Raw genomic sequence first — 14,447 nt, forward strand, 5'->3', positions numbered from 1 at the left:
GCAGTATCCTTAAAAAGAGTAAATGTAGCGCTCTTCAAGGGAGACTATTTCTGAAGTACATAGAGATACTTCTGCATTTTCTGGATGTAAACAAAAAATTTTGTCTTTTGTGTCAAAACTAGTGTGGCTCTGGGGTTATAGTTCTTCTCTGAAACCTGCAACATGACCACATAAATACTTCCTTGGGAAAGGATATCCTGGAGCAGCAACTACATGTCAAAACTATTAATATTTTGAACAATAGATTCTTATTTTTTTTCTTAATTCAAATAGCTGTGGATGTAGTTTGCATTTTAATACTATATCTCTTAAAATTCAGAGAGGAAGAAGAGCTCACTGTTGCAGGTTTCTCATCGACATGAGTTTCAGGACACAAATATTTCATGCAACTTAAGAAGTTTCAAGACAGTCCATAGTGACCTGAGCTCTCCAGTGAGGAAATAGTAATTAGCATTTTCCAACTACTATGTAATAGAAGGCTGAATGTGCATAATTAGCACATATTAAAAGTGTCACTAGAGTAGGAGGCTCAGAGGAAAAACTTGTATTGGGCTACATTTCCATGGAGACTATCAATTTTACATTTTAAAAGTCTCTTGAGGAAACTTCTGCATTAATTTTGTCTTTTACATGATTAGATGATTACACAAGTGGTGCTCCAGTATGTGGTGATTATCCGTGGAACAGTAAGTCACTGTTACAAGGCTGTCACAACCTTAAGAAGTAGTTGTGGAAAAATTTCTCAGTAACAAGAGTCAGAATCTCCTGTCCTTGCACTTAAACAAATAAGAAACAAGCTTTGCCTCATAAGGAAAATTAATTGTTATCCAATTATTAACTGTTGCTTTACACTACAGAAATATAGGCCTGTTTTCTTGAGAACCCATCACCATTGAAAAATGAACAGGAAAATCAAGAATATCATATTGGGGAAAAAAGTAAGGAAGAACAGCTTTTTCTATCATCATATTCCCCATCCAGTTGCTGAGTATTATCTGAGTATGATAGCAGTGATTCAGAGGGAAAATCAAGTAAGACCCAATTTCACTCTCTGTGTGCCTTAACTGCAGCTCATGTAAGGATCATGTTGATCCTTGTAGGTTTGTCATAGCTGTTCTTTGGTCCTAAACCATGGCCTCAAATCTAGCAGTGAGTGTACTAAGTGTCTTTCACAGTGGGCATGTGCTTCACCAGAAAATGCTACAAAATTCTGAGGAGAAAGGCATCAAACAGAAAAAATTAATGTTCAGTAGTCGTGGTTAAAAAGCACCCTGGCAATTTTTCAGAGTGGCTGCAGAAAAGGACATTTTTTAGGCCATTTATTTTGATGAGTTTTTTGCTCTTTTATGGTCATATTTAAATGTTCGTTTTAATTGCATTGTTCAAAAGCCTGCCTGGAGCAGGAATAGAGTCTTACTGGATCTCTTGAACAATGTGTTCCTCATCCTTTCTGTCAGAATGGTTTATACTATTGGAGTACATGAATCTATAGAGAATGTGGATGTTTGGGATTGTGCAAAATTGCTAACATTTGTGGTTAGCAAACTGCTGGTGAGATGTATGGGAGTGTATGGTCTTGTCAGTCCTTAGCACAATGTACATCCAAACCGATGGCACAGAAAAACACTTCAGAATAACTGATCATAGAGGGGGCAGGTACAGTGTGCATCATCTTCTAAATTAGGTCAGGAAAGTGTTGTGCAAAAAATTAAACATTTAGTATGAACCGACATGTTTCTTGGAGCAGATTAGAAGGCAGTATGGCTGGTGAGATGGAACAGTAGATAACTAATAGTGACATATATAGCACAGAGGAGGAAAACAACCCCAGACAAAGCAGGAACACAACTTTGTTTAAGGAATAATAATAAGGATAATGCACATAATGACCATAAAAGGCCATTAAATCCAAAGTACTGCTCAACACAGGCTACCTGCAAAGACAGGTCACATTGTTCAGGTTCCTGTGCAGTCAGATCTTTCATTTCCCCAGGGATGAATATTTCACAGCTTCTCTGTCACAGTGCCTGTGTCTAGCAACTGGTAAACTCTTTTTTTCTGCTACTAGTAGCAATATCCCATGCCACAACATGCAACCATTACCACTCGTCCTTCCAATGTGCACCTCTAGAACAAGTCTGGCTCCAGCTCTTCAGAACTTTTCATTAGTGGATGACAGCAGCAACACAGAATCACAGAACATTCTGAGTTGGAAGGGACCCACAAGGATCATCTCTTAAGTGAATGTGCCATACAGGAATCAAATTTATAACCTTGGCAGTAATATTACCATGTTCTAACCAACTGAGCTTCGATTATATTAACTTCCCATCCATGTTCTCTTCTTTAGCCTAAACAAAATCAGCTCCCTCAACCTCTTCTTGTATATCATGTGGTCCAGACCCCATTTAGCTTGATGGTCTTCCATTAGGAACACTTCAGCCAGTTAATATCTTTTCTTTGCTAAGTATTCCAAAACTAGACTCAGTAATGAAATTATTTATTTAAACATCAGGAGACCACTTCTTCTCCACACTGCCTGTATCTTGCCATAATAGGACATTTTACTCGATTACTTTAACTCAAGTTGTAAGTATTTAAGGTAAATATTTTCTGTATAGATTATTTTATTTTATTCTTTGGTTGTTGGTGATGTTGGGCTGATATGTGGCTTTTTGTACCTTGAGATTTGATCTAGAATGGTCTTGTTATTTCCAAAAGGAAGGCCAAAGAAAAATGTTTTGTTTCTATTATAAGAATAAAAAAAAAAAGCCAGGTGACCTTTCCCTTGGGAAGTACTTATAATGGTGCCTCTGGCCATGTCATTCCCACTTCTTTGCCTGACACAGGACCCAGGAACTGTGCACTGTTGTTCCTCTCACAAACAGCCATTTACCCATGGGAAAGCCAGAGGTGTGTGTTTGATTTTGTGCATGTTCTCTTGAAATAGTTTTACCCTATTAACAAAATATGCTCCAGAGAGTGGAAGCCCCTGAATTATGCCAGGATGCTTCTTGTTACCTTCATACACCTTCAGCAGAGATCAGTTCATCAGCCCAGGTGTAATACAGAAGAGCTTTATCAAGCCTTATTAATACTCACTGAATTCTCTGGAAGGACTTTGCTTCACTGAGCTTTAGATCATTAGCAGATTCTCTCACTTCTTGTACCTGTGAAAAACTACATCACATAGCAGAGCAAAGTTGAGTTTGTCAGTTAAATGGTTTCACAGCCCAGCAGAAATATGTTCTCCAAGAAACATACTAAAAGGCTGTTGTTGATCTTGGCATGCAGAGTTTGACCCCAAGGAACCTCTTGCTTCCCATCACTTAATGGTAAGGAACAGAAATAGCACAGAGCAACCAACCTTTTGTGGGAAAGGTAAGGCCAAAATTAGCAAGGGATTCACAAAACTTTTTGAGACCAAACATAGTTCAGGATATTGCCTTTCATATCTCTCTCTGACAAATTTTGATGTTATAGTTATTCACAGTAAGACTTTAACCATAATTATAATTAGAAACAACAAAAGGCAGTGTTTTAGAGAGGGCAAAAATCTTTGTGAATTTCCACAGTTGCTGGAAAATTGTTTTTGCAGTTGCTCAAGTTTCAGTGCAACATAGGAATTTAGATAGGCTGTGTCCAAGTTTTTTCCTTAGAACCTAAAAAGCATTTGAATGGATTTCAGAGGGAAGTTATTTCTTTGTTGTTTGTTTCTTTGCATGAGACTAAGAGATGTGTTCCTTAAGAGTAAAATTTCAGCTCTAGGTAGCTAAAAAAGATCAAACAGGATAGATGCAAAATGTTTTCTAACCAAAAGTTGCCTGCCAGCACTAAAACATAGTATTTAATCCAAGGATTTTTCCAAAGGAGCAGAGAATTTTTGTAACACTATTGAGCTGTTGCCCTGCTCAAAGTTGCGAGGTTTGCCATCAGTCTTAATTTTTGAAAAGAAAAGTAGGTCTACTTTTTTGAAAAGACATTTCAGTATCTAATATCCAAAGATGTCAGTACAGGAAATACAGATTTAAAATGAAAATCTCTAAATAATCCAATCTCTTTAGATAAAAATCTAAAACAAAAGATAATCTTATTAGTGTATATTTATTAATGCATCTACACATTATGCATATGCAGTATGTGATATCTATTTCTGAATTCTTAAGGATTTTTAAAAGTATTGTGAGAATTTTAATGAAAGATGTTATTTTTCTAAAAACATTTTTATTTCAGTGCTTTTTGTTTTTCTAAGATGTATTTTCATTTTGTTGCTTTGAATAAAACTTATTTTATGATATGTAAGGTTTATTTTAGAAGAAACCATTTTTTCATTAATGTTTAGAAAATTTTGCTGCAAAAAAAACATTTGGCTCACAAATTAATTTTTTTTTCTCTGAATTCATTTTATCTGATCAATTTTAATTCCTATCTTGCTTCAGGCCAACTGGATTTCAGTGAAATGGTTGAAATTGATCAGCTTACATGTATAATAATCCACAATGCTTTCCAAAACCTCTCCTCCATGGTGTCTGTCATTCCCAGGACCCCATGTGGTCTGTGGGATTCCTACCCTGAATTTATGTATTTCATCCCATTAAAACCATGGGCATTTAATGAAATTTGTCATCTCAGGCTGTTTCAAAATATCCATGGTGTTATTTCTCTTTTATTGCTCCAATATGTGGGTATAAACAATGCAGCAAGTATTTGAAAGTCTTACCCTCAACTTTTTAATTTAAGTCCTTGATTAATGAGGCGGAAGAGCTGCATAATGTTGATAATTTCATTGTAAGTGGCAATAAATGATAACAGCATGGAATGGATAGGTGAGTGTCTGAGAGGCAGGTGTTAAATCTAGCTGGTGTGAAGAGATAGGAAAGACACAGTTGGAGCAAAGAGACAAACAGAACATAGCAAAGAATATCTAACTAAAATAGTGAAATCTGCTCTGAGTGGAATTATTTCAGTTAAACACAGGCATATGGAAGTTAGACATCTGTTTTAATTAAGCCTGATCCTCCATGGTTCCATTTTCAGCCAGTGGGAAGACTGACCCACCTGCAGATGTCAGGATTACTGCCTTGGAGATTCTCGTTTCCTCCCATGGAGCTAAAGAGGGCTCTGAGCATGCAACTTGTCCCCAGTCTGACTGCCAAAAAGCCTCTTGCCTTTAGGTCTACTCCCTGTCTTTGGCTGGTTTCTCGTAGCAGTTTTTCCCCAACAAAAATACTGGATTTTTTACAATGTGTGCAGGCTGGCATTGTCCCCTCTGTTTTTTTGAGATGTTAGCTTTCTTGCTTCTGAATGTGTAGCTTTGACATGAGCTCTCTCAGTTTGCAGTAATGTTGCTGCTTTGGTACATTAATAATCAGGCACTGCCTGAAATCTGTTTCTCTTTCCTTCCTGTAACAGTGCCTCTATTAGACAGTCTTGTCACTGCATGTCTGCTCTTCTATCATGTCAGGTCATGTTTGGAAATGCCCTGAAGCTTCTTTGCATAATAAAATCAGGTAGTATCCAGCTATCCATAAATCTTCCAAGTACAAAAGTGTACAAGGTCATAGAGATAATTCTGCTCTGATTTCTGGAAGTATTTAAAAAAAAAAAAAACAAACAAAAAAACAACAACAACAACCAGAAAAAAACCCATAGATTTTTCAAGTCTTTTCCTGAAAACTGGCATGTTGTGTCAGAGCCTGTGGAGGTAAGGGTGGTCTGACTTCTTTCCCCCAGACACTTCCTTCTTGTAAAAAGATACACTTCTGAACTACAAAAAAGATTCCAAAGCCTCTGGCTGCTGTAAATTAAACCTAAATAGCACAGCTGGGAATCTGTGAGGTTTGTGGTTCAGAATACCTTCGTCATGTAAGCTCACTGGGCCTTAGAGGCATCTTCAGCCTTGTGTAAAGGCTCTGGGGTTTCAGAGCACACTTTTCTAGGATAGCACTTCAGTCTCACTTGGGAGGACTTACAGAACCGACTTACACAACCCTAGAGTCCAGTTCTTCCAGCATTCATTGCTCCAGATGAGCCTTGCTAAGAATACCTCTCCATGGAGACCTGGTAGCTGCAGTCTGATCACAGCTTTCATGGTGAGCTTGCCCTGGAATTGTGAATTTGAGCAATCAAACTTAGGACAAGATTTGCTTTCAAAAATGTGTGTGGGCAGCTCTCCTGTGCATATGTGGGCTGTGTGTCTTTCACAAATGTAGTATCCATCTATCCATCAGTGAAACTTCAAGTTCTCTGGTGTCACATAGGATCTCTGTAACTGTATTTATATATTGAGTTTGTACTTAGGTGCTTTGGCTGCAAGAAGAGAAAACTATCACATCTCTGTTACAGCCGGTAAAAACATGGGATTTCCAGTTTTCCATTTCTATTTTCTTGAAAAGAACATGCATCAGGATGAACATAAGAATTATGAACCAAGAAAATAATTAGAACCCCTACCTACCCCTACAATGTCAAAGTATACTCAGAACTTTCAACTGCCAAATGACTTACAGATTTCTGGTAGCATTAATTGTGTTTCTAATTCAAAATGATCAAATTTACAACAACTATATACTCTCTTGCACTATTTTATAATAGGTCAGTATTTCTCTGTTAATGTCAACTTTAAAATTGCATTTCATTTTCTGGAGCCCAGGAAGTGCTTGGAAAACAGTCTGGCTTTTCACTCACAAAACAGACCAACTGCAGCAGCATTAGTCAGCACTTTTTTTCAATCTGTACATAATCCCATTATATTTTAGGCAGGGCTGTCAAAGCATACAATACTGATCAACAGTCTTACAGAGAACGGCCTCATTGCAGTCTGTGTCAGTTCACATCTTTGTCTGGTTGTGAACCATAAAATATCTTGGCAGAAGACTTCAATTAACCTAAAGACTCTTGTTAAAGTATTCATCTTATTTTGCATCCCAACCTATCACTGTCTTTTCAAAGTGCACGTTAAAGAGAATCCTTAACTCTGATCAGAATTACAAAAAAGTTTATTTCATTCTATGAATGTGTGTATTGATTTCTGCAAAGTTGTCAATGCAGCTGTTTGCTTTCTGTGCTGTACTTGTCAGGATGCTGAGACTTTTAAGTGAAAATTTTTAAAATGAAGAAGAGTAAGGCACTGCTCAGTGACATGTGACTTAGGGGCCATATCTGTATTACACAGACTTAGGCTTAGAGCCTGGAGCCAGGAGTTCTTCTGCAGCACAGTGGTGATTTTTGTGCTACAATGCAGATGGAGCAGCAGTGATTCAGAACAGTGTCTGAAATGTGAAGGGGATGTAGCAGCACACAAAACAGCTGCTTTTGTGACCTGGTGATGGTTTGGTGTCAACAAGTTATGCCTGAAAAGTAGTAGAAGAGCAAGCAGAGACATTTGCAAGTTCATGGACTGTGTGTTGAAGGTTGGAGAGGACTGTGGAGAGAAGGGAGAGGCAGATCTGCTGTCACCATGTTCATACTGCACATCAAGAGTGACCAGGTGTTTGAAGAGTAAATGGTTAAGTCATTTAACTGGCTGAAATGGGCAGGCATGTTGGAGCCTGCCCTAGAAGCCTTGGGTAGGTGTGCTGCCCTTGTGATGGCACTTGGGCAGCTCACAGCAGTGCAGCAGCGTGTGCCCTTAGAGGATATTCACCCCCATTGGCCTGCAATCACGTTCATCTGTTCTCTCACTCAGTGCGACTGATTGCACCTTGAAAATAAGTGTTCACTTTGTAACAGTTCTATGTGTTCCGGGTTACTTTTAGCTGATACACTACAGACAGAGTTGCAATCAGCCTGTCTAGGCCTTGGTAGGCAGTAAAATGGCATATTTCACTTTCCTGTCTACTTGTTCCCAGCGCCGTTCTTCCTCAGTCGTCCCAGGTCTGCAGAATGCTGACAGGGTGATGGCAGCATGGCTGAAAGTTAATCCTATGAAAATAAAAATTGCTGGATCAATCAGATGATTCAAATACTCGCAAGGCTTGTGATTATTGGTGATGACACATGGAACAAGATGGGACCATGTGTCTGAGATGTGAGGGTGAAGTTACTGAGGAAGAGAACTTCCCCTTTTGAAATCAGGAGACAGAAAAATCAAGACAGTACACTACAAAATTAAATTATTATAAATCAAAAACCTACCTGGCACAAACAAGAGTAGTCCAGAAATTACTTCTTAGAGATAATGTTTGAGAAAAATCATGAGTTTTCCATCCAGGCAACCAGAAGACCCATTGAAACAAAATTATAAGATTTAGGGAGAGAATTAAGCTCATACTAAGAAAATGCAGAACTTTATAGGCCCCTGCACAAAATCTGTTCATCATTTTCTAAAAGAGCAGGTGAAAAAAAGCCATGTTGATTTGACTGTATCTCAGCACCAATATGTAAGAGATTTGCCTTATTTCTGGTGAATGTTGCCCCTCTAATAAACACAAAGTGAGAAATTCCTACAAGAAAATAATTAACTGTGAAAAATTAAAAGCTGTAATGGTATTGTTATCAAAAAAACTCTACAGATAATAATGTGACATATGCATCTAAATGTCCCATGTTGTCTCATTAATACATTATACAGTAATGTGGAGTATCTTCTTCGAAGTGGTTTTCATTTTTATAGCATTAAAGAATCTCCACACAGTTGTCTCTGAAGCTGTTAAACCAAGTTCATGTCAGACAATGTGCCAGATTTCCCACTTGGATTGGGTATTTCTGTTTCACTGTGTCTAGCACAATGTATGCTCTGCACACCTGAAAACAGTTTCAATTCCTTCGTGTCCCAAGGGAAGGTGTCAACAAAAGACTTTCTTCTGCAGACACTACTCTTTCATATGGAAAAGGGAGACTTTAGTTCAGCATTGACAGTAACAATAGAAATTCTCTTCCTTATTGTGTGGGTTCCAATCAAAATATATTGTGTTGGATTGAGTTCTGCAGTCATAAATTTTCCAGTCTGAAATGCATTGCATCAGTTGCCAAGGACTGCGTTGACACTGGTAACTTATTTTAAGGCCCTTTTTTATACTTTTTAGGATACAATGAGAAAGAGATTGAGGAAAACCAAAGAAATTGTACAAGCAGATTTTTTTCTTTTTTTTTTTGGGGGGGGGAGGAGGGGTTTGTGTGACAAATTAATTCCGGGAACAGTAAAAAGATGAAATTTCACCTAACTAGATGTGTAATTTAGAGCACTTATCCACCTTCCCTTTGCATTTGATGTAAGGAGAATCAATCTATCATGACTTAAGTGTCTAGAATAGTCACAGCCTTTTTTAACTTAATATTCATGCCTAACAAATTATGTTCTATTTACAGGTTTTATCTGGGGTGAAATTAAACAGATGTGGGATGGTGGACTACAGGACTACATTCACGATTGGTGGAACCTCATGGATTTTGTAATGAACTCCTTGTACTTGGCAACAATCTCCTTGAAAATTGTTGCATTTTCAAAGGTAAACTGTAAAATAATTAAAAAAAAGGAACATTTTTAAGATAAATTAAATCAGCTTTCTTCAATCTTTCTTCTGTGTTTGGAGGTCTGGAGGCTTACCAATGCAAGAGATGTATGATGTGCTCTGTGAATCCTCTGCAGCAATGACAGGAAACTAGACAAGTATAAGAGCAAACAAAATATTGGATTTTATGCTTTTTTCTTCTTGGGCCATGCAATCTTTTCTTGTTTTTTCCTGAACTGTCATACTGTTAATTTCTTGAGAAATGAAAATGACCCGTAATATTTTATAATGTTTGCGTTTTATGTTAATCTTTGATTTTTTTAAGTGAGAAATTATTGCCTCTAAGACAATTTTACACAACTTTCAGACAGGTCTGCTGGCAAAATATGTAGTCCAAATTGGTGGGGGGAACTAAAGAGCAAGATTTTAATTTCTTTTGAAAATGCATTGTAAGGGCAACATGAGAAAGTAAAACTGAAGGGGATAAAATGGTCACTTGAGACTGGGTATGTTCATTTTTACATTCTTTTCATGGACTTGTGAATAGTCTTATATTTCCACTGATTTTAGTACCTTCCAGCAGAACAGTCCTTCTTTTCAAAGGCATAGAACATGTTGTCTGAACATTTTGTATGTATTCCACATGAATACATAATACAAAAGAAATAGAAATTCCTCATAAAATGAGATATTTTGAGAAAAAAATGGTCTCAGGTGCAAGGAAACCACATATGAAAGAAAATTGAAGCATTATTTTAGCATTTGTCATAGAGTTCTTACCACATCCAAGTAAAGGTAAGCCCATTTTTACTGGCCACTGGGATCAGCATTGTTCTTCAGCTTTTTCAAGTTCCCTGCTGCCAACAATAATTTATAGTTTGCAATAGTACTGCTCTGTATTCATGGAATGAGAGTCCCTCCTCTGCCAAGATACTTTTGACTGGGACAAGGAGAGAGCCATCAAGTAGCCAGTTGTGACTTCCTCTCCTCAAAGAGCAGCTGTTCTTGCAGCAGCCCTGCCAGAGGCATGGAGGAACTTAGGAGCTCTAATTTATGTCATCTTCTGTCTGTTCACAAGGGTCCATGTGTCAGCCAGTCCAGAGCAGGGATGAGCAAAGACCTGGGATGTGTTGACACATCAGCCTTCTTTGACAAAAGGTTTCTGACATGCTGGGTCTCTGGCTGCAAACCTTTGGAATTCTTCTCACTCAAAGAAATTTGGAGCCTGAAAGGGGAAGGTGGTCCAAAGAGTGGTGAATTGTCATTTAAAAGCTAATGAGATGCCTTTTTACACACAAAGACACCTTATCATAAAGTGACTAAAAAATAAATAGTCATTTCACTGTCCCTTGTAACAAAGCACACTGCTCATTTAAAATAGATGTTTCCAAAGCATTGGAGATGGCCAATTATTCACTTCAGAATAATATTAATTAGAAGGCATTATAATCCTTTCATCTCCCAAATGGCTTCTGCTTACAGTAATCGGATTCCAAGGTGACAGTATCTGGGATAATGTGCATTCATTACTCTCCAAATTAGTGCTTACATTTTAATCATAATGAATACAGTGCTTAAAAAAGCTCTGCTAGTCAACTGACACACATGATGAAGTAATGAACAGAGGAATACAAGTGTGATTTAATACCCTGCCACATTCCTTCAAATGCCTTCAACAGAATTCCTTGTCACTACGCCAGATGAGATTGTGAGGATACCAAATGTAACCAGTATGTTTTAATGTAAAGCTTTAATTTTCTTTTCCTAAGCATTGTGAGTCAGGTTTTTCTAAGTTACAGCTATTCTGTCTTTATTGAACCAAATATATAAGGTCAGTTCTTAGATTTATTCTATCTTCTATGGATCAGTTCCAGCCACCTAAAAAAACATTTTAACCAACAATCTTGAATAAAATTATGAGTGACCCCATGCTACTCTCCAGTGTGATAAATATTCCCTGAGTAAAATATAGTGTTTATTTCCCATTTAAGGCTCTGTGACTGATGCAGTAGTTAAGTAGATGGATATTATCGGGAGTAGCTGAAGGAGTAGTTTAAAATTCACCAAAGAATAATTTCAGGATTAGAGAGCTGCTAAGGTAACTCAAAGTTATTGGTTTTATTGCCAGTATTCAAATAAAACAAGGACATCTTATAATTTTCAATGGCCTATAGTTTTTAGTCTCTGTATCAACACATCAGGTCTTCCTAAATTATCCAATATATCCAGTGAAAATGCTCTCTTCTCCATAAAAATATCATAATATGTAGTACATTGTCACAATTTTTTTGAAGTACATGACAGATTTTAAGAAACACATTTGTTTTTATGGAGGGTGTTAGGTAGAATTCATTGTGTGTTTTGAAAAAATGGTTATTTTTATGTTTTTGAATATAATTTATTTTGTTCTGATGTGTAAAGTTAAGTGCAGTGCCAACATGTGTGCAGAATCTGCTTGTTTTATCTTCAATACTTGTTAAACTTGAGTATTGGACCTAGTGGTTCCAATTCTACTACAAATCATATCATTTCATATCACTGATAACATGCCTCAGTCACTGGCATGAATATCTAGCAGAGAAACAAATTCCTATTCAGAAAAAGAACTCTGAAAAGTAGCTAAAGTACATTATTTATCTCAACATTTACTGGCTTAATGGTCACTGTGTCAAGTCTACTTTGTTCAGTAGTAAATAAGATTATATATCTCTCCTGACACCAGTTCTGCAGAAGCTAGCATCTTCTTACATGTTTGCATTGTAAAATGGTTTTGATTGATATTTTACCAGATTCACAGACTAAATGTCCATTTACATAGGAGGATTAACACCTCTCCACCCCTGAGAAATTATGGACTCAATTCCTCCTATGTAATTACCATTTTAAAGCTCTCCACTTGGCCATCCCTCTGCCCCTTTCCTACTGCTGCTTTGAAATTCCACATAATGAATGCAAGGATTCGTACATACATTTTAAAATAGGAAGAGTTCACATTTACATATGACTTTTCAGGAAAGGATTTGAAGTACTTTTCCTGAAATTTATATTATTTGTGACCAGAAACAAGGGGGTCACCTTAGACTGAGGTCCATCAGCCCATTAAACATTCAGGTAGCCTGATCTACATGTCTGTTTGATCTCTTGTGGTGCTTCCAAGAGATCAAGAGTTCATGGCTTTTGTTTTAATGGGAAAACAGTGATCATTCAGCTTTTTTTTTTCTCGCAAATGGTTCAGATTTTGAATACGCATTTTAATTCCTTTGAGTAAGGATCAAGAATTATTATCTTGCATTCCCTGGCTGACATCACGAAAGCATCATATATTTGCCTTGAAACTCTACTGTTTATATGCTGCTCAATTTGTTTTCCGCTGTTCTTAATTTTCCATTGATGTGCCGTGTAAATTTCCTTCAACCACTGAGCCAATAATAGGTGTTATTTAATCAAATTAAGTGGTGGTTGGCTTTGTTACATGTCAAAAGGTTGTGTTTGCATTTCAAGGGGGGGCAGAAATTCATCAGGGTCACCAAACAGAGGACAGCAGAGTATCAAGATCATGACTGACAGGAAACTCAGTGTTGCTATGTTTTCTCTTACCATTTTCCACTCCCTAGAACAATATTAATTTATTTATCCTTTGTAGAGCAGGACTTTAACAAACATGAGTGAGAGAAAAAATACTTCAATTTTCCATGGTTTGGCTCCAAGATACGTTTTTTTTTTTCTTTTTTTTTCACTCTTCCTGATTTTAGTATGCCTAGTCTTTTAGCTACTCTTCTATATTTTCCTTTTCACATGCTTTTTTCTCTAAGTTTTTCTTTAATATTTCTGGATTCCTTTTCAGCATCCTCTGCTCCGGTTAGTGGAATCAATAAGGGTTTGTTGTTAGAGACCTCTTACATTTATTATTTCCTTTATATTATTTGCTGTCTTCTTGCAATTAGTATATTTCACAGACAATTTTCAAACTTATCTCTCAGACCGTCACCTTTCTCACTTTTTTTGTGCCAAGTATTTCCAGTCTCCTTAATTATGGTTCTTCTGCACTAAAATAAGAGCTATCACTCCCTGCTTAGGACTGTGACACCTCCTGAATTCTATCCAAACATGCAGGAAACACATGGGCCCAAAAAATGAAGTCAGTTATGCTGAAATATCAGTTGTGCCTTTGATTTCCCTTTGACAAATGAAAGGTCATTTCATCTTTCTCAATGTTTGAAAAAATCAGTTCTGTGTCTTTATCCAGGACAACATAGACAAAGTCCTTTTTTCCTCACCTTTCTGCTAAACATCATTTCTTCTAGAAAATGTGACATTGGATACATCTTGCCAGACTACAGCTGTAAGACAGACTATCCCCTTCCCCAACAATCAATGAGGAGAAAATGAGAAAGAGTAACTCACTTGTGTGAGGGATATTTGCTTTCCCACTGCTCTAGAAATTCTCACTTTTCTTTGCTGACTCTAAAAGTAGGCGGCAGGGTGAAGATATGGCTGTCCACACCTGACTTGTTAAACTTGATTCTTGCTGTCTTGGTATATCATGTGCTATACTTATTTAGTGTCCTGTAGTTCCATGTATTTCTCAGAAGGGTATTTCCTTACATTTCTCCCAACTCCCCCACATCTGTAACTTCCCTGGAACTTGCCCTCACCTAAAATATGTTTGTAGTTTGATGCTTTTGATTCTCTACCAAAAACTCCATCTCTTCCCAGTTTTATATATGCTATTTACATTTCTCCATGACTGTATTTTATGTTGTGTACTTTTCCCTAATCTGAGTATCTACTGCATTGTTCAGTACCAGTCTTTGCTTGTACGGACAATTATTCCTAGTTATTTAATAGGTGCAAGTTTTCAGCTGTCAGGGTTGTAAAGTGCCATGAGAATTTGCAGTAATGTGCTGTAAAGTATTATTCAGAGAAAGACATTATAGGAATCATGCTGAGGAGTTTTCAGCTCTCTCTTCTCAAAAGCACTGAAAATAGTTTCTT

At 37.2% G+C, this 14,447-nt stretch overlaps 1 protein-coding gene across 3 annotated transcripts in view; it reads left to right on the forward strand.

Annotated features, from left to right (window-relative positions):
* TRPC4 (transient receptor potential cation channel subfamily C member 4) overlaps positions 1 to 14,447 on the forward strand; it is a 128,072-nt gene that overhangs the window by 93,347 nt on the left and 20,278 nt on the right. For all 3 annotated transcript variants that reach the window (XM_015643538.3, XM_015643546.3, XM_033515057.1), the window contains one exon: positions 9,310 to 9,449. In XM_015643538.3, coding sequence (XP_015499024.1) covers positions 9,310 to 9,449 — 140 coding nt within the window. The remainder of the gene's footprint in view (positions 1 to 9,309; positions 9,450 to 14,447) is intronic.

The sequence above is a fragment of the Parus major genome, chromosome 1 (genome assembly GCF_001522545.3).
Source record: "Parus major isolate Abel chromosome 1, Parus_major1.1, whole genome shotgun sequence".
NCBI lineage: Eukaryota > Metazoa > Chordata > Aves > Passeriformes > Paridae > Parus > Parus major.